The sequence below is a fragment of the Pleurodeles waltl genome, chromosome 3_1, assembly GCF_031143425.1.
Source record: "Pleurodeles waltl isolate 20211129_DDA chromosome 3_1, aPleWal1.hap1.20221129, whole genome shotgun sequence".
Classification (NCBI taxonomy): Eukaryota; Metazoa; Chordata; class Amphibia; order Caudata; family Salamandridae; genus Pleurodeles; species Pleurodeles waltl.
The window spans coordinates 1,299,564,639-1,299,592,576 of NC_090440.1; the positions used below are offsets into that span (position 1 = coordinate 1,299,564,639).

The window sequence follows — 27,938 nt, forward strand, 5'->3', positions numbered from 1 at the left end:
CCATGGTCAGCCGCCACTTCTCCACTCTCACCGCCAAGGCGGTGACGACCCCTGGGCTGGAGACTTCAGTCTCCAGCCCGGCAGCCATCACCAGACCGCCGGCAGTATCATGACCCTGCATACCGCCATGGATTTCGTGTGGTTTGGAACTGCCACGAATTCCATGGCAGTAGGCACTATCAGTGCCAGGGAATTCCTTCCCTGGCACTGATAGGGGTCTCCCCCACCCCGAGTCCCCCCCCCCACAACCCAACCCCCCTACCACCCCCCAAAGGTGGTAGTACCCCACTCGCCACACCCCCCTACATCGACACACCACCACCACACATACCCGCACACATACTAACAAACATTTCGGCAGACACACAAAGTCATACACACACACATACATACAGACATACACGCACACATATTCACAGTCAAACATACAGACAGACACGCACACATTTCCAAACACACAACAACCCCGCATGCATACACGCACTCACACACCCCCTCTACACACTCACACTCACACCCCCATGCATGCACACACAACACAACACCCCCCCTCCCCTAACGGACGATCATCTTAACTGTTCCGGTGATCCTCCGGGAGGGGATGGGATCCATGGGGGCTGCTCCGCCGCCAGCACCCTGTCACCAAAACACCGCCACACCAAATCATGGGAAGTGATTCTGTGGATGGTGTTCTGATGACAGGGCAGTGGAGCAGCCTCCTCTTCCCCGCCGACCGCCAGTTTGGCTGCTGACGGCTCTCCGTCCGAAAAAGGACAGAGGGCTGCCAGCAGTCATAATACGCTGGGCGGAAAACCGTCTGCACTGGCGGTCTTCAGCGTGGAGGTACCTCGGCGGTCTTTCAAAAAGACCGCCGAGGTCGAAATGAGGGCCATAGTGTGCAATTTTAAGTGATTTACAATTTTCTATCTAATTTTTTATAGTAATTTATAGAGTTGTAGCTGATTGTTGGGTTTGTAGGGGACAGGGTGAGAAGGTAATTATTTAATAATTAATTATGAATTATTTAACACATTTTGTTTACTTATATGATTATTTTTTATTATGTAAATGATGTAGTGCTGATTTATTCTGATTATATGTTATTTGCAGGTGGATAAGTTTGTAGGGGTACAGGGTAGGAAGTTAATTAAGAAATAATTAATTGACGAATAATGATTAATTATTTATTAATTATTCATTTGATTTGTATTTATGTAAAATATGGAATACTGTTTTATTTTACTTATGCTGGATGTTAGGCTTGTAGGGTGTTGGGTGGGAAGTTAATTAACTGAGAATTAGTTCATTATTATTAATAAATGTATTATTTAATTGATTTTTAAATGTGGACATTATGGAATACTCATTTTCTTTTAGTTATAATTTAGTTGCAGGCTGCTAGGTTTGCAGTGGATGAGACTGGGAAGCTGACTAAGTAATAATTAACACTTAATTATTTAAGTGATTTAAATACGTAAGGTATAGAATATTTCTTTTAGTTATATTTTAGGTGTGGGCTGCTTAGTTTGTAGTGGTATATGGTGGGAAGTTGATTAATAATTCAACAATTATTTATTAATAGATAATTATTTTATTGAATAGTAATTATGTAAGTTGATTAATTGGTTTTAGTTTCTTAATACATATATGTATATTTATGTACATTATTTAATTATTATTGAGTTTAATATTTTTTCTACATTCATGGGCTACTTATGTAAGTAATGTGCTTGAATTGAAGTACTTTCCCCGACTCTTCTTTAGACTTCAGTATGAATAGTAAAATTAACTTCTTTGTAGTTGTAACTTTCCTTACTGTCACACTGTTGGCCCATTTAACTTGCAAAGTAGATGCCTAGCTCACTATTATGCGACTCGTTTTCTTTGGAAAGGAGCTGAAACGACCTGGCTTGAAAATGCTGTGAAGACATTGTTTTAACATGGTTTAAAAGAGGAAATTAAGGCAATTTGATTCACTCACAGTGTGCTACTTATTTTTCTGACTTAGTGATTAGCACTTTTGAGGTATCAAGAGAAATAAACAGAAGAAGGAAGTTCTGGAGAAGCCATTCAAATTTCCCTTAGATAAAGATGCATAATCCATTTGTCTTTTTGTCACCTGGCACAATATACTTATCATCACAGTTATGCCCTGGGAGTGATTGGCCACCAATTGACAAGATAGGGGATGCCACATTTAGATATAGTACCTAACCTATTTTCAATACCATTGCAGTACAATGCTTTTTTTCTGTTTTTTGATGAGCCTGATGAACCATACCAATTAAACCTAATGCAAATGTGCCTTTTGGAAAAATATATTCCGTAACTGAAAAAGGGAAGTTGATTCTAAAGGCTTATTAACAAGAGAATTTACAGAATGTATTTAATGTACCAACACCATCACCTACTAGTAATTCACTGTTTATTCTACCCAAGAAATACCAAGATCTTTGACCTTGCATTAATAAATTGGCTAACAAAAAATCATTCTGATGTCAAGAAATTTGTTTTTGCTTGTCCTGTCTGTGCCCGACATAAGCACTTGAATTCTAAGCTTTTTGGACACTGTAATGCTATCGGTATTTAACCATCGGCTCCATCTTGACCACTGACTCCATTTTGTGCTTAGCTTAGCTGCAAACACTGTCACATTAGTGGCTCAGGTATTTTTCTGAGCACAGCTTCGCTCTTTCTCAACAAGGATGGGAACATAACATGGAGCAGTGAGGGAGATAAGGATGTACCAAGCTGAGAATGTTTATGGTAAAGCAGGGAACAGCTGATCTTGGCAGTGCACCTTGGGATTTGGCCAGGCTCTAAATGTGCTCTTTCAATACTGACCTGGTATGGCCAGTGTTTGAAGAACAACTTACCCGACGGGAGGAGGGTTTCTAGAACCTTCCTCTGAAGATTGTTTAAAGTATATAAGGTGGAGGGAGTTTGACGGCTGGGAAGATGGAGCTCATCTGAGGTAGGACGCCTTACTCAGCAACAAATCCAGTTGTGGGTAGTTCTTTATTTCCGGTCGTCCAGGTTCCATAACCTGAAGCTGACAAACAAAGGGATGATGTCGATGTCAAGCCCTATGGTGATGCATTTTTAATTCTTATTTTGGGCTTTGCATTATGCATGTGTGAATACGTAATCTATACACATATATATATGTATATATATATATATATATATATATATATATATATATATATATATACTGTAACCATTGTTGAATTCTGTGATCAGTATTATTTCACTACTGTGATTATTTTCAGAACTGCCCGAGTGTTACTGCATTGGAAATAAAAGCTCATGTTATTCTTTCTGTGCATGAAACTTGGGAAGTGCCTTAATAAATTAATTACTCAGACTAAGATTGCTGCATTCTTGGCATTCCTTTTATTTCGCCTCCTCTTAGTCTGAAGTAGAGCAGAACAATTTGGCGCAGTCGTGCAGTACAAAGGTGGGGGGAAAGGTTGAAAAGTGTAAGATTTAAAAGTAAAAATTGTTTGGCAAGAAGTGAAAAGTGGCTTCACCAGCCATTTCCCAAGTTTCATGTGAGATTCCAGGGTGGATCAAGGAACCTTATAATGTCTTGGCGAATGAGTGGTCTTGTTGTGTGAGGCTTTCAGAGCCATGGGATGAATGTCTTGGTGAAAATAAGCCAAAGGGTGTGCTCATATGTTTATAAAAAGTACCTCTTGAACGGGGTTGTAATTTATCTATTTTAAGTCAGAGAGGGTGGATTTTGCTTTCTGCTTCTGGAAAAATGCATGAAAAATGTAAACAGCTGGAACGTGAAAACCAGCAATTAGAGAGGCAGCTTGTTGAAACTAAAAATGTTGTAACTATGCTGTCTTGTCAGAATTAGCTATTGCAAGATAAGGCCAGTACCTATCAGTCTGTTGCAGAAAGGGCAGCTATCAAAGTCGCTCAGAACAGATTTCGGAAACATAGGGGTATAATAAATCAAAAATTTCATTTAGCAATTGAGAAAGCTGGGTTAGATTGGAATCCCGATAAATGGGATATGAAAATCTGGGACAGTACAGATTTTTCAGATTCCAGTAATGAAGAGGTTAAAAAAGGTGGGGGCCAATTTGAGTCAGACGAGCCAAAAATGGTTTGTGCACAGTCCATATTTAGATGAAAAATACAGGGCACTCCACAGAATCCAGCAGGAATTGAAATGGACTCTAGAAGATTATACCCAGCAAGAAGTTAATGATATTATAGGTAGATTCAAGCATAGAGCTGGGGAAATATTACTCACATGGATGATACGATTATTTGACACAGTAGCCTCTGGAGCAATGTGAGATATAGGAGACGCTCCTAAGTTTTGTAATCTTAGCACTGACCCAATAATACAGGAACAGTTTAGGAGTTATCAGGGCCACCAACAGATCACCCTACTGCAGTTAGCAGTTGTGGGGTGCAACCATAAGTATCCTACAGAATCAGATTGGCCAGCAAATGACAAACCCTAGTATAACTTAAGAGATGCAATGCAAAGAATTAAGTAGGAGGGAATGAAAACTGCTATTTTCCTGAGTGACATTCACTGTCTGATAGACGGACCGCTCTCTGTAGCAGTACAAATTAAAATAATTTGCCTTGCTCCTCCAGCCTACAAGCAAGTAATAATGACTCTCCTAATTAATCAGACAGGGCAGTCATTGAAAGATGTGCAGGAGGTAGTTCGCGAGCTAGGAGAGCTTGGAGACTGGAATAAACCTGAGAGAGCTTCGAGGTCTGAGGGTCACACAGATAATAACAGTGTATCTAGGAGAGAAATGGTTATGGCATTACTGAAGTATGGTGTCAGTAAGGAGCAGATTGATGGAATAGATGCTAAAAACTTGTGGGCGATGTACCACAAAAGAGGGCTGGACCGGAAGGAAAGCAGTAGAAAAGAAACACGTATGACAGTAAATGAGTGAATACGGGCCAGCCACAAACACAGGAGGATGGAAAAGGACGGGAAAGAAAGGTTTTGTCACGAAGGAAAGAGGAAGAAGATTTGGTCAGCGAGTGTTTAACTGACAGCAGGGAAGGAGGAGAATATACTTGCAGATATGAAAGCATATATCCAGACCTGACTTGGGCAAAAGTTGAGAGGTTTAAATCAGATTAGGAAACAGGTAAGCTCTGGTACAGGGATGGGCTCGTAAAGATAACAGACCCTATGTTGATTTAGAAATACACTGAAAACAAAAAATTTTCAAAAAGTCCAAGCCTTAGTTGACACCAGAGCGGAGGACTGTTTAATTTATAGAAATCCAAAAAGGTTTACCATTCAGCACCACACCATCACCGGGCTGGGTGGAAAACAAACCGCTGCCTTGCAGACTACCATTCAGATGAAAATAGGAAGAATACCAAAAAGAGAATATACTGTTTTGATTGTGCCCCTTCTAGACTATATACTAGACTATATACTGGAAATTGACATTCTAAAGGCGATGACTTTGTGTTTGGATGATGGTTGCTATCACTTAGGATCAAAAAGATACATTTCAGTGGCAGCCATGAGGGTGGGTCATCTGATGCTATCCCTAGAGAAGGTGCCCCCAGAAACCAAGGTAATCTGTTTGAAGTAATAACGCAGTCCAGGAGGGCATGACGATTGATTACAGCGAGCATGAATACCCCATTGACAGCCGCGTTCCCCAACACCATCACTCTGATTGAAGGAATACAAAAACATAAAGGGACCTGGTAGGCAACCATTGATATTGCTAATGCTTTCTTTTCTATACCATTGGCCCCAGAGTGTAAGGAACAATTTGCTTTCTCACATTGTAGCAGACAATTTAGAATATTATCTTTACCTATGGGTATATACATAGCCACGCCATCTGTCACCGGCTGGTGGCAGAACACCCAGATGAAGTATCTGTCAATCCGGGGGTGCAATTGACCCATTACATTGACGATATGATGATTCAGGGAGAGACACAAGAACAGATGCAGACTCAGATGGAGCGGGTTGTGGAGCTCTTGCAGAATAAAGGGTGAATAATTTATCCAGACAAGACACAGGGACCCTCTCAGGTTTCTAGAAATTCAATGGAATCAGGGACATAGAGAGGTGTTGCCACAGGCAAAACAAAAGATTTTAGAGTTTGTCACTCCCCGCTCCAAGGAGGAGACACAGCAATTCATTGGATTGTTTGATTTTTGGAGACAGCATATCCCTCACTTAAGTCAGATTTTGTCTGCTCTGTACAAAGTGCCACAAAAGAAACATGAGTTTGAATGGGGTGAACAGCAGCAGTGTGCATTTGACTTGGCAAAGGAGGCGATTCAACAGGCTTTAGACTTATGTCCAGTACAGGTAGGAGACATTGAGTTGCTTGTAACTGTTCAGGGACAATGGGCCTGATTACAACTTTGGAGGAAGGTGTTAATCCATCCCAAATGTGACGGATATACCACCAGCCGCATTACGAGTCCATTATATCCTATGGAACTCGTAATATGGCTGGTGGTATATCCGTCACATTTGGGACGGATTAACACCTCCTCCAAAGTTGTAATGAGGCCCAATATGCCAATTGGAGCATGTTGCAAAAACATGAAAGAATGTGGGTGACCCTAGGTTTCTGGACTAAAAGGCTACCTGATGCTGGAAAGCGATATACTACCTTTGAGAAACAGTTACGCAATGCTTTGGGTGGGATACTTGTAGTAATTTCCATCATGATAGTGTTGCTGTGTACAATGCATACCTAATTTGTTTACAATGTTTAAACCAAAGAGAGTTAATTTTAAACTACTATGTTATGAGAGTCACTGTGAAAGAGTGGAGTGTAATGCTATCTGTATTCAATCACTGGCTCTATCTTGACCACTGACTCAATTTTGTGCTTAGCTTAGCTGCAAACACCGTCACATTAGTGGCGCAGGTATTTTTCCACACACAGCTTGTGCAACATGTTTTCGCTCTTTCTCACTGTTAGAAATGGGGTCTCTGGTTGGCAGGCAGTGTGCACTCTGCCCAAGCAGGGACCCTCACTCTATTCGGGGCAATGGAGATACACTCTCAAGACAACCCCTGCTCACCTTCTTGGTAGCTTAAACACAGTAATACGGTGAAAACACTACAAAATGAACACCACATTAGTTTAGACAAATAGGCATTAGTTATCTATATCAAACAAGACCAAAACAACAAAAATCCAACATACACAAGTCAAGATATGAATTTTCAAAATAATAAGACTCTTACTCTACAGAAAACCATTGAAACGTTGATTTTACATAAAGTACCTGGTTTGTGTGAAAAATAAAGCCGCACAGGCGAGCTTGCATCAGAAAAGTCAACTATGCGTCGATTCCTTACTCGCAAGTGAGGTGATGCATCGTTTTGTTCCCTCACAAGAGAGCAATGTGTTGATTGCTGGACAGGGCACCTCGGAGCCACGTAGATTCATGATGACTTTGACGCCCAGCAAAGTTGTCTGTGAAATCAGGTCGCACCGTGTTGGAAAACCATGTTGCGTGGGGTTGCCGCTGTTGTCAGCAGCTGCAAGCGGGTGTTGCATCATTTCTCCAGCCGCGATGCATCAATCTCCCAGCCGTGAAGCGGGTGGCGTGTCATTTATCAGACACGTTGCAAATGGTGTGTCGAAAATTTCCCCGGTGTTTTGTGCGTGGATTTCTGTCCTTGTTCTGCCAACTTCACCTTTCAAAGGCCCAGGGACTGGATGGGGGACCACTTTGCAGGGCAGGAATCTCAGCAGAGAGTCCAGGATCTGGCAGAGGAAGTCTTTGATGGCTCTGAGACTTCAGAACAGGAGGCAAGCTCAGTCCAAGCCCTCGGAGATTCTTCTCAAGCAGGAACCCACAACAAAGTCCAGTCTTTGTCCCCTTTCACAGGCAGCAGTAGCAACTGCAGGATAGCCCAACAAAGCACAGACACGGGCAGGGGCAGCACTTCTCCTCAGCTCGTCAGCTCTTCTCCTTGGTAGAGGTTCCTCTTGAATCCAGAAGTGATCTAAAGTCTGGGGTTTTGGGTCCACTACGTATACCCCTTTCTGCCTTTGAAGTAGGGAAACTTCAAATGAAAGTCTCTGTTGTTCACCAGATCCTGCCTTGCCCAGGCCGGTCCCCAAGCACACACCAGGGGGTTGAAGACTGTATTGTGTGAGGGCAGGCATAGTCCCTCAGGTGTAAGTGACCACTCCTCCCTCCACTCTATCTCAGATGGCTCTTCAGGATATGGAGGCTACACCACAGCTCCCTTTGTGTCACTGTCTAGAGGAGATTCACAAACAGCCCAACCGTCAGTCTAACCCAGGCAGGGAATCCACAAACAGGCTGAGTCACAGAATGGTTAAGCAAGAAAATGACCACTTTCTAACAGTGGCATTTTCAAACTAGCAATCTAAAAACCAACTTCACTAAAAGATGTATTTTTAAATTGTGAGTTCAGAGGCCACAAACTCTATATTTCTACCTCCTGTCAAAGAGAAACTGCACTTTAAGGTTATTTAAAGGCAGCCGTCATGTTAACCTATGAGAGAGATAGGCATTGCAACAGTGAAAATCGAATTTGGCCATATTTCACTGTTAGGACATGTAAGACACATCAGTACATGTCCCACACACTGCACCCTGCCCCTGGGGCTACCTAGTGCCTACCTTAATGGTGCCTTACATGTATAAAAAGGGAATGTTTAGGCCTGGCAGGTGGGTACACTTGCCAGGTAGAATTGGCAGTTTAAAACTGCACACACAGACACTGCAGTGGCAGGTCTGAGACATGTTTACAAGGCTACTTATGTGGGTGGCACAACCAGTGCTGCAGGCCCACTAGTGCCAATTGATGTACAGGCCCTTGGCACCTCTAGTGCACTTTACTAGGGCCTTACTAGTAACTCAAATATGCCAATCATGGATAAACCAATTACATACACATTGTGTAAAAGAGCACTTGCACTTTAGCACTGGGTAGCAGTGGTAAGGTGCCCATAGAAACAAAAACATCAAAAACAGACTCCAGCACACATCGACAACCTGGGAAACAGAGGCAAAAAGTTAAGGGAGACCAGGCCAAGGATGAAAAGTCTAACAGAATGAAATATATATATATATAAACACTTAACTTTCCGTTCTCGCCACCACCTCCCTCATCAACCCTCTTCTGGCATCCCAGCATTCACTGGGACACCAGCACAGGCTCCCCAGCAATCCTGGCGCTACTTTCTTGCTAAAGCTCGCATGGAAGCAGCGCCAGGTTTGGTCTGAGCAGCTCGGACTGCCGCTCCGACTCAACCCTGGGGCCTGTACAGTTACTCTAACCTGGCTGTTAAACACAGCCAGGCTGGAGAAACATAAGTGCACATGTGTGTTTGGCTGGCCTGAGATGAGAACCAAAGTTCTTATGGCCCATGCAAATGAAGCAAGTTATCACAACACCCCTAACCCCACAAAAAGAGCTCTCTTGTCTCTTTCATCTAGGCATCTATCTATTCATTCTTCTATCCTTCCAACCACCTGCAATAGTCTACCATTTCACCTTTACTTTCCATCATCCATTCATTCTTTCATCCATCATTCAGTCTTTCACTATTCCATCTGTCTGCCCATCCATGTCTATCCATCTCCAAACCTATCCATTAAACATATCCATTCATCTATCCAGCTATCCATTCATACGTCCTGTTCACCTATCCATCTCTCACATCCACCCTTTCACTCATCCATCCGTCCATCCTTTCAGTCATTCATCCATCCATCCATCCATCCATCTAACCATCCTTTCGCTCATTCATACATCCGTCCATCCATCCATCATCCTTCACTCGTCCATCCATCCTCCCTTTCACCCATCCATCCATCCATCTATATTTCAGCCATCCATTCATCCACTCATCCATCCATTTACCCTTTCACTCATCCATCCAGCTTTTCACTCACCCATGCTTTCAGTCATCTGTCTATCATTCACCCTCCCTTTCACTCATCTATCCATTCTTTCACTCATCCTCTCATCCACCTCTGCATCCATTCATCCACCCTATCTTTTATTCATCCACCCATTCTGTCACTCATCCATCCTTTAGTTTCATTCTTCCATCCACCCATCACTCATCCATCCTATCTCCCATCCATCCATCCTTTCACTCATCGATTAATCCATCCATCCTTTCTCTCATCCATCTATCCACACTTTCACTCCAATAATTTGTCCTCCCCCTCTTCAATGAGCCCATCTATCCTTTCACTCACTCATCCATCATCCAGCCATCCTTTCTTCATCATTTATATCCACCCTTTCACTAACCCATCCACCCTTTCATCCATCCAGCAACCCTCCATTTGATTCATCCATCCATTCTTTCACTTATGCATCCTTCCACCCTTTTATCCATCCATTTATCCATCCATCCATTCTTTCAATCACCTGTTCTTGCATCCATTCTTTCACTCATTCTTCTGTCCATCTACTCATCCACCCTTTCACTCACCCGCCCATCCACCTTTTCATCCATCCATCCTTTCACTCACACACCCAAACACCCTTTCACGTTATTTATGAGCTTTTGTCTGTCAACTTGCAGGTAGACGAGGCCCATCGAGAAGACCACTCCTGCTGTAGCTGCTAAAGCAGGGGGTTCATGATGCCACTGTACAAACAAATGTGTTTTACAGAGTTATGAGCGAAATTCATATGCAAAATGAAACTTTTGTAATGATTCATGCACCCTGGTACAAATTGCTTGCAACCCCCATACAACCATTCCCCGCATCCTACCTTAAATTGCAGTAAAACCATTTTACAATCAGATCAAAGGATGTCCCTTTAGTCTCTCAATTCTGTTCCTGTCGCTAGAACTGACCCTCATGCTGCAGATCGGTGAATCCAACAACTAAAGTGATCTAAGGCCAAAGGCAGGTCTGAAGTTTCCATTTGTTTTACGCTATTTTGCTACCAAGGGCAGGTGTGATCACTAAAAACACAATTTTCCTCTTTCACAGAGTGAGCGGTGGCCTACAAAAATGGCCCCATACCAAAACCAACCCTACCCTTTGAGCATCCTGAGGGAATGCTCGGTACGAGGTGTGACCATTCCAGCCCTGGTGGTGACAGTTACAAGGCTTGTATAAATTAGCCTGCAATAGTTTCAGGCAGGAAACATGTAACTTATTAAAAGTTACTTTCCCTTCATATTTATTCAAATCAGACTTTATCATTAAGTTGGGATTTTAATAAACATTAAATAGTGGTTTAATCATCGCTCTATCTGGTTCCTACCCTCAGACAGCAGAATTAATATTTAAAAATGCTTCTCAGTATTTATCTGAGGGCCAGTCAGCCTGTCTATACTGAAAATAACTTTTAGGTACTAGTCGATGTAAGGATGTTAACTTTAAATTTCTACATGTACTATTTTGAAATACTATGCATCCTGCCTTGTATGTTACAGGGTTGACCTACTAGTATTAAAAAGGAAGGTTTTTACCTGTCAAAATGGTTTATTTTGACAGTCTGCAGTTCATGTGTTGCACTGTCACAATCCAGATACAATATGAGGCCTGACGATATGTTTGCACTGGCAGCTCCAGGCCTTGGTACATTGTGTACCAGATGCTAGGGATATGTAGGCAAGTTAACTAAACCAGCTAAGAGTTTGTCAATATGCCCATGCTTAAAGGGGAAGCAAAGATACTTTACTACTGAGTAGCAAGGGTAAGGTGCACAGAGCTCGATAGCCAGCAAAACAGATAAGGCAACAAATCTTGGGGTATCACGCAGAAGATGGTAATTTTGTGCAGTTTGCCTACTTGAATTGCCTCATATATCATCTCTGATAGATATCATCGATATCTAATATGTTTTGGAAGGTTTGTAAGGCATTGGCAGGTGAATACGTTCTACCTTCTGATTTTCATCCTCACTCTTGCAGGTAGAGAGCCAGCTAATTTGAGTTTGCAGCAATATTTATGATGCTACCTCAATGCAACTCAAGACAACTGAGCGTCTTCAGCCAGTATATTCTGGTTGTCATATATGACGGTCAGAAGAACATGATGGGGTCAAATACCAAAGGCATCCAAAATGGGAATACCATTAGAATACTCAAAGAATATTCATATGCAATTCCTACAAATAGAAAGGACTGCGGTCCCTGTTCACTTTTACTAATAGGCACTTGGACGTTTCAGGGAGAATTCCAAAAGCCATTTAAGATTACATAACAGAGTACACCTATACTACTACTTCCCATACTCAGATTTGTTTTGTGAATGGGCCCTAAAGTATTCAATGATCTCTTTAATATTACTACAGAAGGGCATTTATCAGTATTACATTTGTTATCATTTGATAGAGGTCACATTTTACTAATATAATAGTGGCATAGAAGTTACCATATGGTGACTTATAAACCTTCATTTAAAATCCTAACCGAAAAATTAACAAGAAATTAAAAATTTCCATGTTTGAATTGTGGTGGACAATGTGGCCTCCATTCGTATTTGACATTGTGTTTTAAAATGAAAGATATTGTGCATTTATATTCAGGTAAACAACTGACATGAATTAACATTAAAAGTATTTTTGTTAGATGAATATTAGAATTGGAGTATTAAATGAACATGAATGAATCGTACTTATATTGATTTAAATGTATTTATTAACATGAGTTACATTTGTGCAGAAAACTAAATGTACGTTTAAATTGTGTTTTAATATATCGTAAATAATGGTTGCAATTAAATAAACTTGCTTTGCATATTTGATTCAAATTTTAAAGTGCACAATAGGTTTAAAATGTAATAAATTGCATTAGAATGTATTTAAGCTTTCTTAGCTTCACTAGGCCTGAAGATTCATTTTCACAGCAGTAGAGGAAAGTTACTTGTTTACTCTGTTTCCCTCTGACCTGCATTATTTCCTAGGTTGCTGACGTGATGGTGGATGTCCCATTGTATGAAAGACTGAGAACATGTTTCAATATCAACAAAGTAACAGTATTTTTTCTAGCTGTCGAACAAGACTGGGAGCCTTGTTAATTTAGTGTGAGAATTGTTCAACTCATCCCTTGTACCGTGAGAAAGGATCCCGAAGTTACAATCAATTAGAAAATGTAATATTTTGGCGGAACTGTATGAATTTATTGAGATGACCAAATATTTTCTCAGAGAAATTCCGGAATAGTTGCAAACTTGATGGTGTCAGCGCCTACCATTGGCTGGTGATTCTTGAGCACAAGATAAGCCCACCTGGAGAACCATTCAGAAACACCTGGACATTTCTAGTTAGGTAGAGACTTTTGAAACTTTTAGTCAGTCAGTCTTGACATGCTGGTGATCCTTGATGCGGTGCAGCTCTCTCTTTTCCTTAGACCCTAAGATCCTTAGATATCTTCTGAAGAATTAAAGTTATCTTTTCTAATTGCCCCAATTGTTTATGCTGTTCAGTACTAATATGTCCCGTCAATTCTTAACTGCTGACCCACCCAATGTGTAGCCCGTGTTCTGCTCTGTCCTGATGCTGTTCTGTACTTATGATGAGCAACAGTGAATGCTCTGCTTGATTAAACTTCCCTGTCTGCTGTTCTATGAGGAGAGGTGTAAACTAAATGTGGTTTCTTGTTTCCCTTTCAGCTTAAATATTTACACCAGTGTATTTTTGTAGTGAATTATCATAGTCAGATGATTTTTCTGAATTATTTTTGCCTTCCTTTTTGTTTTCCCGCATGTGTTAGCCCATTCCCACACATGCAAGTCCAAAACCGTATCTGAGATAAAGAGGCCCAGCTGTTATACTAAACGTTATTAATTTAATTTTGATGATTTACTGATGTGACAATCATCTGCGTTGAAATCTGACTTTAATTGCATATGATAGTCTTGTTAATCTGGGTCCGCCAGGGTTGGGGACCGCGGGAGCACCGCCAACAGGCTGGCGGTGCTCCTTTGGGCATTCTGACCGCGGCGGTACAGACGCGGCCAGAAACGGAAAGTCGGCGGTGTACCGCCGACTTTCCACTGCCCAGGGGAATCCTCCATGGCGGCGCAGCTTGCTGCGCCGCCATGGGGATTCTGACACCCATACCGCCATCCTGTTCCTGGCGGTTTCGGCCGCCAGGAACAGGATGGCGGTATGGGGTGTCGTGGGGCCCCTGCAGTGCCCATGCCAATGGCATGGGCACTGCAGGGGCCCCCGTAAGAGGGCCCCACAAAGATTTTCAGTGTCTGCCATGCAGACACTGAAAATCGCGACGGGTGCAACTGCACCCGTCGCACCCTCCCCACTCCGCCGGCTCCATTCGGAGCCGGCTTCCTTGTGGGAAGGGGTTTCCCGCTAGGCTGGCGGGCGGCCTTCTGGCGGTCGCCCGCCAGCCCAGCGGGAAACACAGAATAACCGCGGCGGTCTTCTGACCCTGTAGCGGTATTCTGGCGGCTCCCGCCGGCACCGTGGTTACCGCGGCCGGTGGGAGTCAGAATGACCCCCTTGATCTCTTTAGACGTTTTGATGAGCCTATGGCTTTCATGTATGTTTATAAATTCGTTTTGTGCACCATTTACGTTACAATAGCTTTGTGGTTGTAATAAAACTTTGACATTTTATTCAGTTTGTTTTATGGTTGATTTGGTCATGCTGTTTAAAATGTTTATGCATCTCATGTTGTTGGTCTAAATTTAATGAATCTATTTACCACACTCCTCACTGAGGCCCAAGATCCAGTCAACTTCTAGTGCTGGGATAAGTGATGGTGTCTTAATAGAGTGCTTGCAGTTTCTGAACCCGAGGCAGGAAAAAGACCTCTGTGGGCACTCCAGCAGTTTTGATAGCAGATTTAAGATTTTACCTTATGAGGCGGGGAATTGGATTTTGCCCACATTGTGAGTTGTTCTTTGTGAAAGTGTAGGGGTTGATGAAATTGCAGCGTTTTGTTACAAGTGTACGATATGTGTTTTGAATAGGGTTTGCACTTGCAATGCTTTTGGTTGTGGTGAAGTGTAATGTATGAAGTGAGTAGGGAGTCTGCGTGCTCCAAGTAAATGAGTAGGGAGTTGGCGCACTCCAAGTAAGAGAGTAGGGAGTTTGCATACTCCAAGTGAATGTTTCAATTTGTGCAAACAATTGCCCATGTAGTTGTTGTTGTTTACAGGTCCTGCGAGGCCTAAGACTCCAGAGTAGTGCACAAGTGTATGGTGACACTTGGTTAATTTGTCTGCAGTGAGGTGTTGGTCGATTGAACTCTGTCCACAACACCAGTAGATTCCTTGAGAGTGTGAGTTGTTGGTTTGTATTAGGTGAATCCTGAGTGCCCAGGGAGAATCTGTATCAATTGGAGTGAGATTTGCCGGTCACATCGTACTTGTGAATGTGCGAAAGCCACAGTCGTAAGTGTAACCATGCAACTTTCAAAGCGTTTGAGCCCTACCGGTAGTGAGCAGACGAGTTTGGCTTTTTGTGCTTGCAATATTTGCATTTACAGTGTATGTGTGACAGGTGCATGAGACGGCTCTGAAGTGAGTTGCAGCTGCAGAGTGAAGTGAGTGTGACGTAATTTGGTCCGTGCTGTGATTGGTCGGTTAATGAGAAAAGTTAAAAATGCACTCTGACCCTTTCCCCACAGCACTGTGCTCCAGACATCTTGTTAGACCAGGTGGACGTGTTTACGGAGGACTAACTCTCGAACAGGACTTTAGCCTTGAAAAAGCCTCAGGCCTGAACACCACTAGGTGGCCAAATGTGATGGCTGATTCATTCAACCTTAAGGGAGCTCTACATTTGTATTAATAAATTGTAACATACCTTAAATGTATTACTCACTGGAGATCCAATATAATATAGTCTAATATCGTTACAACTGTCTACCTATAATTATCCTACTAGGTTGCCTCATGTGGGCTAAAGAGGTATTGCTCCCCTATAGGTTTTGAGTTTATGTTATTACTTTGCAGGAAGTGTAGCTCCCAGACTTTAGCCCCGAACACTCGCTCACTCACTCATTCTCTGACCTCTGCCCGTGCTCCGCTTGTCTAACTGCCCTGTCCACTGTTCCACTGAGGTCTCTTCCACAACAGCTGGTTATAGTCAGCACACTGCTGACAGACAGTGGGATCATGTATGCATGCGCCACGTCTCTGTGCTCATAATTACATGCCAATGTGTGTAGAGCTGCCTCTAAAACCATTCGGATATTATGAATATTCGTTAGTAAAATGTGCCTCGAAAATCCGCATTTGACTCTCCTTTTCCCAATGGTGCCTTAAAGAAGAATGCCCAGACCCACGTATAAGAGCCTTTATGTGCTAATTATTTTTTGTCATTTTTTCTAACGAAGGGTGCTTTCAAATTATCATTAGAAGCATGTTTCTCGAAAGTTCCCAATTATCAATTGGTTTCACCTATTCTGTGTCTACGATAAAATGAATTGATACAGAGAGGGTCCTAAGTTTTAGAACGAATGGCATTCGAATAATTATGACAAATAGTTCTACTGGCTGAATAATACTGATACTTTAAACATGTTCAAAAACTTGGTGCAGTCTTTAAAACCCCACAATAGTGTTCTATAATTAAAAGAAATGTGCTGGATCTGTGGTAGATGAGTCGAGGGTCCGTAGTAGTAGAGATATAAGAGTGAAAATGAGAGCATCCTCTGCAGGGCCCTGCTTCGCAGAGGTTTTCAACGATATGAACTGTGTATTTATGACGACATATCATTTGTAGACATTCCAAAATATACCTTAGGTGCGGCTCTCTGTCCCAATTGTGGGAATCAGTGATTTATGGGCTTGTACAAATAATATCATAAAGAATATTCACCACACAGTAAAGATGGTTGTCACTTACCCGATTCACTTTGTGGGATCCTAGTTTCCCTTCGCACGCCCCCATTATGTGGTCTAGAACTTTAAGAACGAAAATCCTAACTATGACTATTGATACCAGATCCCGGTACTACCAGGGGATAATGAGTTGATGTCCTACAGACGCCAACACAATGGGGAACAACAAGCGGATACTCATTCAGCTCACAGGTGTCCACGTGTGCACTCTACTAATGACCTGCACGATTGGTCTGGTGTAAAAAAAAAAGTGGCATTGCCCTAACTGGAAATACCAGATCGATAATACTGCATGACTCGTAACCTCGATGCTGCCACTAACTCCCATAACCGGCCAGATTGTGAATTATGGTACAGCTGTAATTAGGGCTGCAGTATCTTCACTACAGCCCGTTTCTCTGTTCATGCGAGACAGATCAGAAAGCTCATTGATGTTGCGTTGTAACTTGTAAAACACAACTTAGAGCCGCATCTTACAATACAAGACGATGGGAACTACAATCATTCATTAACCTTTCCTGTTCTTTGCCAGCTGTCACAGAAATACCATTACACTGTTTACCCTCTTGAGACACGTATATAATGTATATGCTTTGCTGTGTTAAATCAGGACTTGATTTAATATTCAGCAAACCTGATAAGCTTGTGCCTGCAAATTTTTAAAAACCGTCACAATATTTAAGAGCAAACATGCACTTAATTTAACATACACGTTATTCGGTTTAATAATAAGGGAAACTTTTTATACAAAGTGAGTGTACACTAAAAGAGCAATGTTCTTGATACAAAGTTACGTTGTATGGCTGCTGGGTTGACGAATGTATCAAAAATATTTTGCCTCTCAGATTGACTTCGACATTCTGAATTATTCTTTCTGTTCTTAACTATGCATCTGCTGACCCAAATGCAGGCAATGCCACATCAACTACAGAAGCCTCTACTTCGACTACCGCCTCCATAACAACGAGTGGCGGGGCGCCTTCTTCCCCACAGACTGAGACATCCGAAACAACGGAGACATTTCCTGTCACAACCACTCAAGCGAATCAATCGCCGACTTCGGAAACATCTACCAGCTCTGGCTTATCCGGAGGAGGGAGTACAACTCCAGATACTACCCCCACTGTGACGTCAGGAGAGAGCACACTTTCATCTAATACTACCAGTGTGACGACCATGACAAGTGTCGCCACTTCCTTATCTCCTGAGTCCTCTTCATCTGTGACGACTAACGCTACTGACACGTCACCAGAAGTATCTAACACAGGTAATATTTTTAAACCTATACCTAATCGATGCTTAGACTCGAGACTACCTGACAGTAAACAGCTAAGTGGCCTGTGTCTTTTTTAGTCTTCTGCAAACGATAGTCCTGCATGCAAATTCAAATTATGCAAATACGAGTGCGATATTGCATATTTTCTGCTTGAAGGTGACTCGTAGCAGCCGTTGATTCTATAGTATCAAGCCACCGAAGATTGTCTGTTTTATTAGAATTTGTGAGCTGCTTGTCGGACATGACTCCTCTGATGCGCCTTGAAGCTTCAAACACAGATTCAGCTAGGATCCTGGTGCTGCGGGCAATAGTAGGTGGAGGATGTGCAGAAATGTTAGCAGAATATCCAAATCCTGTTTATGTATGAGGCCATCCTGAAATGGACTCCTAAATAACCGTCGGGGTGTTTGTTGAAAATTACACTCTCTGTCAGGAACAACGCAATCAATGTTGTGTATTTCTTACCTTGTGGTCAGTGCCTTCTGCAAAGCATGTCTCAGACACCCAGGGTGTCTTCACTGTGGAGGCGCATGGTTTCCATTGACACAGTAGATGCAGTGGCATTGGGGCGCAAACAGCGGCCTTGGGGTCCCAGTGGCGTGATGCACAGTCAAGTGAATTGGCCCCCTCCCTGCAGAATCTGAAGAGAGGCCCCGAGTCTCCCACATCTCACAGATATTCACTGGGCTTGGGCCGACTGGGGCCCCTGATATATATTTTTTTTTTTGGGGGGGGGGGGGGGGCGGACTGCACCAAAGAGTCATCTGGGTCCTGCTGAGACACCTGCAGGGGGCTCATTTCCTTTCTTGCACTGGGGCCCGTGAGACATTGACTATCCCACTGTCACTGTTACTTACTGCCTGTGCTTCCGGATATTCCACTTAAATGATTCTTTATGCCACAGATCGCGTATAGTGAGCGTCCGTATTGCTGAAGACAGCAACATTCACCTTCAGCCTTTTTTTAGTTTGAATCTTTTTTATAAGGAAAAGCCATAAAATGCGATATCGCAAATCTTGGAAATTCACAGCAACTTAAAGCGAAAAGCCCCAAATCCAACAATGTAGCTCTAGGAAAGATGGAAAGTGTTAAAAATAGAAGCATATAGTCCCCCTAGTCTTTAATGCAAAAAAGCAAACACAGAAAACAGTCAGCGTGAACAAAGAGTTTAAAATTCATTGGCAAACAACATTGTATCTATTTTCTCTTGTTAGAAGTCGATGAAACTTCGTTACATGGCAGCAATTAATTGATCTCAGCGAAAACCTATCTACAGGGAGTGCAGAATTATTAGGCAAATGAGTATTTTGACCACATCATCCTCTTTATGCATGTTGTCTTACTCCAAGCTGTATAGGCTCGAAAGCCTACTACCAATTAAGCATATTAGGTGATGTGCATCTCTGTAATGAGAAGGGGTGTGGTCTAATGACATCAACACCCTATATCAGGTGTGCATAATTATTAGGCAACTTCCTTTCCTTTGGCAAAATGGGTCAAAAGAAGGACTTGACAGGCTCAGAAAAGTCAAAAATAGTGAGATATCTTGCAGAGGGATGCAGCACTCTTAAAATTGCAAAGCTTCTGAAGCGTGATCATCGAACAATGAAGCGTTTCATTCAAAATAGTCAACAGGGTCGCAAGAAGCGTGTGGAAAAACCAAGGCGCAAAATAACTGCCCATGAACTGAGAAAAGTCAAGCGTGCAGCTGCCACGATGCCACTTGCTACCAGTTTGGCCATATTTCAGAGCTGCAACATCACTGGAGTGCCCAAAAGCACAAGGTGCAATACTCAGAGACATGGCCAAGGTAAGAAAGGCTGAAAGACGACCACCACTGAACAAGACACACAAGCTGAAACGTCAAGACTGGGCCAAGAAATATCTCAAGACTGATTTTCTAAGGTTTTATGGACTGATGAAATGAGAGTGAGTCTTGATGGGCCAGATGGATGGGCCCGTGGCTGGATTGGTAAAGGGCAGAGAGCTCCAGTCCGACTCAGACGCCAGCAAGGTGGAGGTGGAGTACTGGTTTGGGCTGGTATCATCAAAGATGAGCTTGTGGGGCCTTTTCGGGTTGAGGATGGAGTCAAGCTCAACTCCCAGTCCTACTGCCAGTTCCTGGAAGACACCTTCTTCAAGCAGTGGTACAGGAAGAAGTCTGCATCATTCAAGAAAAACATGATTTTCATGCAGGACAATGCTCCATCACACGCGTCCAAGTACTCCACAGCGTGGCTGGCAAGAAAGGGTATAAAAGAAGGAAATCTAATGACATGGCCTGTGGTCCATCATCAAATGTGAGATTTACAAGGAGGGAAAACAGTACACCTCTCTGAACAGTGTCTGGGAGGCTGTGGTTGCTGCTGCACGCAATGTTGATGGTGAACAGATCAAAACACTGACAGAATCCATGGATGGCAGGCTTTTGAGTGTCCTTGCAAAGAAAGGTGGCTATATTGGTCACTGATTTGTTTTTGTTTTGTTTTTGAATGTCAGAAATGTATATTTGTGAATGTTTAGATGTTATATTGGTTTCACTGGTAATAATAAATAATTGAAATGGGTATATATTTGTTTTTTGTTAAGTTGCCTAATAATTATGCACAGTAATAGTCACCTGCACACACAGATATCCCCCTAACATAGCTAAAACTAAAAACAAACTAAAAACTACTTCCAAAAATATTCAGCTTTGATATTAATGAGTTTTTTGGGTTCATTGAGAACATGGTTGTTGTTCAATAATAAAATTAATCCTCAAAAATACAACTTGCCTAATAATTCTGCACTCCCTGTAATGTGATGTGCAGGTGGCAGGATCTTCTTCCTGAAGTAGAGCTGAAATGCGTTGACGTGAAAATATCATCCATGTTTACAATTTTTGTCTTGTTATTCTCACAAAGTCCAGCTTTCACTTGCCAGGTTTGAAAACAAGGTTATATTGCTAGGAAATGTGCAAGTTACAATCCTGAGCCAAATGGCTTTTGAGCCTAATAGAATTATGAAAATTCGGAAGCATGGTATGTGTTGGAGAAAACTTCGAACTACTATAAAAGGATAATCATATTTGATTCGCAATTGATGACACATTCATGGCTGTGTGTGCATTTAGTAACACAACATTATATGAAAGTAAATTAGTATAATACAGATAAGATTTCAAGTTTGTTTTCTCAGCCACCCTTTTATCCTAGAGGGAAACATTTTCATTTTACAGTAGGTCAATAAAGTAAAATCTCACCATTTCTTTTTGAATCTCATTCTTATCTTTTTTTACCTGAAAAGAAGCAAGCATAAAAGTGCAGCAATGCCATTATTTGTGAAAGTGGTTGGATGATGCACAGTATTATCCTAGCAGCTAGGAATATAACAACCTTGAGCAGAACAATGGATTTAAATATCTTCATACCCCAAGAGCCAAACATCCCCAACCATATTAGGTGCTGTTTGTGTCGGAAACTGGCCCTTTGTTGCCATACCCCCCACTTTATGCCTGATATCTGATGCTAACGGGACTCAGTGTGTGCTGGGATCCTGCTGATCAGGCTCCAGGGCCTGTGTTCTTTCCCTAAAACTGTACCATTGTTTCCACAATTGGCACACCTCTAACACACAGATAAGTCTCTTGCAAAAGATACCAGGGGCACCAAGGGCACTGTGGCCAGAGAGGGTCCGTAAGGGCTGCAGCATATATTATGCCACTCTAAGGGACCCCTCACCAAACACAGGCACACTACCATTGCATATTGTGTGTGTTGGTGGGGAGAAAAAGGCAAAGTAGACATGACACCCCTCTCTGGGTGCCATGCCCCCAAACGATTGCCTGTGGCATAGGTAAGTCACCCCTGTAGCAGGCCTGACAGCCATAAGGCAGGGTGCACTATACCACAGGTAAGGGCATAGCTGCACGAGCTATATGCCCCTACAGTGTCCAAATCCATTCTTAGACACTGTAAGTGCAGTGTGGCCATATTGGGTACATGGATTGGGAGTTTGTCATAACAAACTCCACAGCTTCATGATGGCTTCACTGAAGACTGGGAAGAGTGGTATCAAACGTCTCAGCTCAGTAAACCCACAGTGATGCTAGTGTTGGATTTATTGAGAAATGCACACAGAGGGCATCTTAGAGATACCCCCTATACTTCACCCAAACCTCTAGTGTAGGGCAGACTGGTCTTTGCCAGCCTGCCACTAACAGACAAGTTTCTGTCCCCCTGGGGTGGGAGCCTTTGTGCTCTCTGGGTTCAGGAATAAAGCATCCTCTATGTGGAGGGTCTTCACACCTCCCCCCTACAACACTTGGTGGTGAGCCTCAAAGGCTCCTGCCTCCTGTACACTGCACCGGGCCCACCAATAAGTGGAGATGCCCGCCCCCATACCAGGCCCCACTTTTTGGTGGCAGGTCCGGGGGGAAAATAAGAAAACGCCAGGAGGAGTTTCCACCCCCACTGGGACTACCCCTAGGGTGCCCAGAGCTGAGGTGAACCCCTCCTGGCAGAATCCTCCATCTTGCTTTGGAGGATATTAGCCAATAGGATTAGGAATGCACCCCCCTCCCCAAAGGGGGTGGGACCAGGGAGGTTTGAGGAAGGTGGCACACCAGTCCAGAGGAGGTTCCCAGGAGATTCGGACCTCGAGTCCACTCTGGGTTGACCCCTCCTGTCCAACACGATGACACCTGCAGCCTAAATCCGGAGGACACTCCTGACGCGACCTGATCCGACGAAGATTCCCAACGTTCAATGGTACCCCTGCACCGGCAGCCCCCTGGCCTTGGGGAATCTGTCAGATGGTCCAGCAACATCCAGCGGGCACCTCTGCTGTCTGGCCTGTAAAGCATTAAAAAAAATTGAGAAAACAGCATTTTATAGGCGTCACTAATTATGTGAGGTCAAGAAACATCCCTGCATTCAAAGAGGCCCAAAGTCATGCATCACTTCCAAACACATGCTTTAAAGCCGTGTACACAGTAAATGTATTTTCTTGGGTAGGATGCAAGTTCAAGTGAGAGCAATGAAGTCTGCAATTGTGGCTGATTTCGTAGTGGGTAAGTTCCAGCTTTAAGGCCGCTTTAAGGCCGTGTACACAGTAAATGTATTTTCTTGGGTAGGATGCAAGTTCAAGTGAGAGCAATGAAGTCTGCAACTTTGGCTGATTTCATAGTGGGTAAGTTCCAGCTTTCTACATTGTGGTATACAATGCAAACAGCATAACCAATAACTATAATACCTTCAGAATTTCTAAGACATGATCCTCCACAAAATTAGTTAATTCACAGGTGTTAAAGGATGCATCAATCAATTCAATATGTGGCTCAGTAACATGGGTAGGGGTTAAAACACAATAAGGTAGGTATCCATCCTTTCCAATAGGCATTAGAGAAGCAGGGTTCTGAGCATGACAGTGGATCAAAGCAATATGGGAGGCCGACAATAACTGTATTTCATATTGAAACAGTCAAGCTGTAGAGAAATCCTGAGTTCCAGTTCTGAGGATCAGCGCTAGCACAGACTAGAGTACAGCAAGAGTTAATACATAACTCTGCATAATGATTTGAGAGGCCTCAATAAAGTTTATAAAGTATACAAAAAGCGATGAATGGAACTCTTGAATTAATCTCAGCCACTGGTAATTACTTAGACACATCCCAATCTATTTGTTATTTTGCACACAACACTCCCTCAGCTTGGACCCAGCTATATAATATCAGTCTTGACCTTGCTCCAATGGAAAGAGTCAAGCCTGAACCGCAAAGCCAGGCTCTCCCTGAACTGGAACACAAGCAATCCAGAACTGTTTTCACCTTTGTTATAGGCTCATCATTTGGGTATAGCTTGGTTCCAGTGACACAGGGTGCACAAGAACCATGTCTGGGCATACCAGTCCCATGTAGGGCGACACACTAAAATATACAAACTTTGCACATCATACCACATCAGTTTGAAACCAACTATGTGCACATCAGCCTTGACCCTGCTCCAATGAGAACGTTTCAAGTGACTGGTGTTTCTGTCTCTGACTAGATTATATCTCCCTTGGAGATATTCCACTGTAACTGAGTCTTTCTTTTCCTGACTGAATTGACAGAATTATATACATCAGATCTGTTGGAACCTTTAACTAGGTCCCAATGTGATTTACGTATGGGACTGCTGATACATTTCCCATCTTCAGGAGAATCGAGCATGGGGCTCTCTCTCATCATACACTTCTTTGCAGAATAGCCTGGCAGGAGCTCTAAACAGTTGATTTGAAGCCTGGGTTATAATTACAATCATAGTCCTGGTTTAACCACGTCTCCACATCCGGCTTTCAAGCCCAGGAGGCTGCCATAAGTTTCTATTACAATCCGAGCCGACTTAAAGATGGCTCTCCCATTCCAGGCCTCCATGTGGTCTAACCACCATTGCAACAAATCTCTGGTCTCCTTAGTCTTTGGTATCTGAGCCTTGTAGTTGAGACCCTTCCTGAAGTGTGAGGAATGCCCGATCATACAAAGGACCCAGGAAAATGGTCTATATTGATGATGCTAGGAGGCCCCCTATGTTTTCCAGTTGTCTCTTTAAAACATTGTGCTTCTTCAGTGTTCCCCTTGTTTCCTTACAAATGAGCATCTGTTTCCTTTTTGGTAGTTGCAGGAACTGATGTCCCCCAAGCGTTCTTTGATCTTGCCGCTGTGACTTTTTAAATTGTGATCTCTGAGAGGCTGGGTAGGAGTCTCAGCCGAATGTGGCCCGCCAAAAACTGTGGGCCTGATTACGACCTTGGCAGAGGGATCACTCTGTCCCAAATGTGACGGATATTCTGCCTGACGTATTACAAGTTCCATTATATCCTATGGAACTTGTAACACAGCGGACGGGATATCAGTCACATGTGGGACGGAGTAATCCCCTCCGCCAAATTCGTAATCAGGCCCTTTGTGCCTGAAGACTTGTTTCATTAAATGATGTGCTCTATCCGGCTAGGATGAAAGTGGTGACAAACCTACTAAGGGCCTTCATAAACAGATCGCCAAAAAGCCTCCTTTTGCAATGGAGCCTGCCTCAGTAGAGACTAAGGGCCTGATTGCGACCTTGGCGGAGGGGATTACTCCGTCCCAAATGTGACAGATATCCTGCCCGCCGTATTACAAGTTCCATTAAATCCTATGGAACTTGTAACACAGTGGACAGGATATCTGACACATATGGGACGGAATAATCCCCTCCGCCAAGGTTATAATTAGGCCCTAAGTCTCCCAGCTTGTAATTAATCTTAGTGAGGAGAAAGTGGCGTCTCTCTCTATGGATAGTGTACAGTTGGTGTTTCCAAGGAAACAAACTGCTCACTGTGCCCATCCTGACAAGATGTCCAGAAATACAAGATTACTGGTTTCTTTGGCCTCTTCTGTCATGTCCTGGAATTTTCTTAGGAGGACTAGAGCATCCAGAAAGTTATCTTGGCAGGCCAACCACGAAATTTCTGTCCCCTTCTTGAGGGTCTTTCATGAACAATGTGACAAACATGGCCATCTTCCCTTTGATTTTTGAAGTGAGAGTCACATTTCCCACAAGGGTAGGTCTCGAACATTCTGCCTTGAGGTGACCCCCTGACATCTTTCTCCAGCGGTTTCCATATTCTTCTTCTGACTTAATAGCTCACCTTCTCCACTGGCACCCTTTCTGCTGAGTGCAGATGGGAGATGTTGTCCGTATTGAACATACCTTGTGGTTATTGGGCCCCTGTTTTGTCCCATGAGGAGTCCTCTTCTAACCTGGGTTTTTGGACTGTCCTCTGGTCCACACGATCTACTTGGGCTTGGTTCCTCACCGATTCATCTTTCAGGTCATGAGGCTGTGAGTCAGCCCGAGCATCAAAGTCCACCATAGGATTTTCTGAGGCCTCCTGGATTCCTCTATGGTTCAACGGGTCACGCAAGCACCCAGCCTTCCCCAGCAGAGGGTTTATTGAGTGTAGCAATATTTGCCTGCTCAAAGACTCCAGAGCAGAGGTTACCAAATATTTGAGAACCACAACCCACTTTTTAGAACAAGAAACTTTCTCAACCCACCTACCTTTAATGGACATGAGGTGTGCGATGTTTTATGTACCTAGAGCATCCTGTGATAGCGTATTTACAGACAGCATGTTTTCCATTGAAATGGCCATTTAACTTGCAAATGATGTATGGAAATCAGGTTTCTGTGAACATTTATCCTTTGTGCATCACCAAGTAAAACACCTTGGTTGTTTTGGCCCTATTAAAATTTTTAGCACACTTCAGAATTACAAGCAAATGTACTTCATTTTTGCATTCCTAACTGCTGAAATCAAAAAGTTTATTTACAGGTATTTACATTTAGTTGCGTGTTGCAAAAAAAAAATCCTACAGCTATTCCTTTACACTCCCGGTATTTCAGCAAGATTGTCAAATAATTTACTGTAAAAAGTCCTCCCACTTTGCAATCCCCATGATGAAATAGTAAAGCAGCTTGCATTTGACCTCTGTCTTGGAAGCACCAGCAAATGTGACAAGAGAAACACAGAATTTAAAGGCATTGTTAGAAGTTGGGTTTTTGGTTGACTGGGATGTAAACATTAGTCAAACAGCAACCACAATCCTAGTCAGGGTAAGTGTCAGGCAAGCCCTAAATTAACCGGTGCTCACTCTCCCCTAGCCTGGCACAGCACAGTCAGGATCAGCTTAGAGGTAGCAAAGCTGTGAAAACATCACACAAAATGAATCCACACCAGTTTGGAAAAATAGAGTATGATTTGATACAGGGTTCTGCAAAGTCGGTCCTGGAGAGCTGGGTCCATGCCAGATTTTTAGCATATTCACATTTAGAAAAATGTAGATTTCTGAAACATCTTGTTTCTAAATGTGGATATGCTAAAAATCTGGCATGGACCCGGCTCTCTAGGATCAACTTTGCAGAACCCTTATTTAATAAATAAAACAAGATCAAAACAACAACAATCTAATAAGTAGAACTTTTAAGGTGTAAGCTGTAAAATAGCTATTAGAAACAATAAGCACCAATCAGGGACATCTGGTCGCATCGGACTGGAAAAAAGTCAAAATTACAGGCTGACTGTGATAGAGCACAGGCCGGCTACAGGGACCCGGTTAGGTCGAACAAAAGTACCTTAAACCTAGTTGCAGACCACTGCATTGCTTCAGCACCACACAGTACAGGTAATGTGTATATTTTTTCCATGCAACAGTTGCAATGTTCTGGTTCCTAAATGCAGCGGAGTTAGGGTGCCAGTTCCTGCTGCATCAGCATCGATGGTTCAAGCTCAGGGTCTTGGAATTTGAGGACCGGTGTCAGGATGCGTTGGCCTGTTGAGGTGATGCATTAGCTTTGAAGGTCAGAGAGACTGTGATGCAGAGATTCATTTTGTTGTTGAGATGCCATCGACTGAGATACGAGGACCTTGCCCCAGGAAAAGTGTTGCAGTGGCAGTTCCAAAGGTGATGTGCCAGTTCTGTTCCACACTACAGCGATGATGCATTGCTGCTGCTCCTGCAGCAGAAGATGCGTCAGTTTTTCTGGAACAAACACCTTATGCTCACATCCAAGGGTCTGGCACTGGGGTGGCACCACTTGGCACAGCAGAGTCCAGGCGCAGGAACAGGGCGTTTGAAAGTATTTTATGTCCCTGAGACTTCAGATCAGGAGGCCAGTCAGCTAGGTCTTGGAGTCACTCTGGGTTCAAGTGATGCACGTTAAATCTTTCTCACCTAGACAAGAGAACAGCAGGCAGCAAGGCAGCACAGCAAGGTAGGAGTCCAGCAAAGCAGCAATCCAGCAGAGTGTAAGTCCTTCAGCAGCACAAGAGTCCTTCTTCA

General features: G+C 43.1%; 1 protein-coding gene across 3 annotated transcripts in view; it reads left to right on the forward strand.

Annotated features, from left to right (window-relative positions):
- The window catches only part of MUC13 (mucin 13, cell surface associated), a 648,793-nt gene that overhangs the window by 39,986 nt on the left and 580,869 nt on the right, over positions 1–27,938 (forward strand). For 2 of the 3 annotated variants that reach the window (XM_069224633.1, XM_069224634.1), the window contains exon 2: positions 17,729–18,085. The exons of the other annotated variant lie outside the window; for it this stretch is intronic. In XM_069224633.1, the coding sequence (XP_069080734.1) occupies positions 17,729–18,085 (357 nt within the window). The remainder of the gene's footprint in view (positions 1–17,728; positions 18,086–27,938) is intronic. 3 annotated transcript variants of the gene reach the window in all.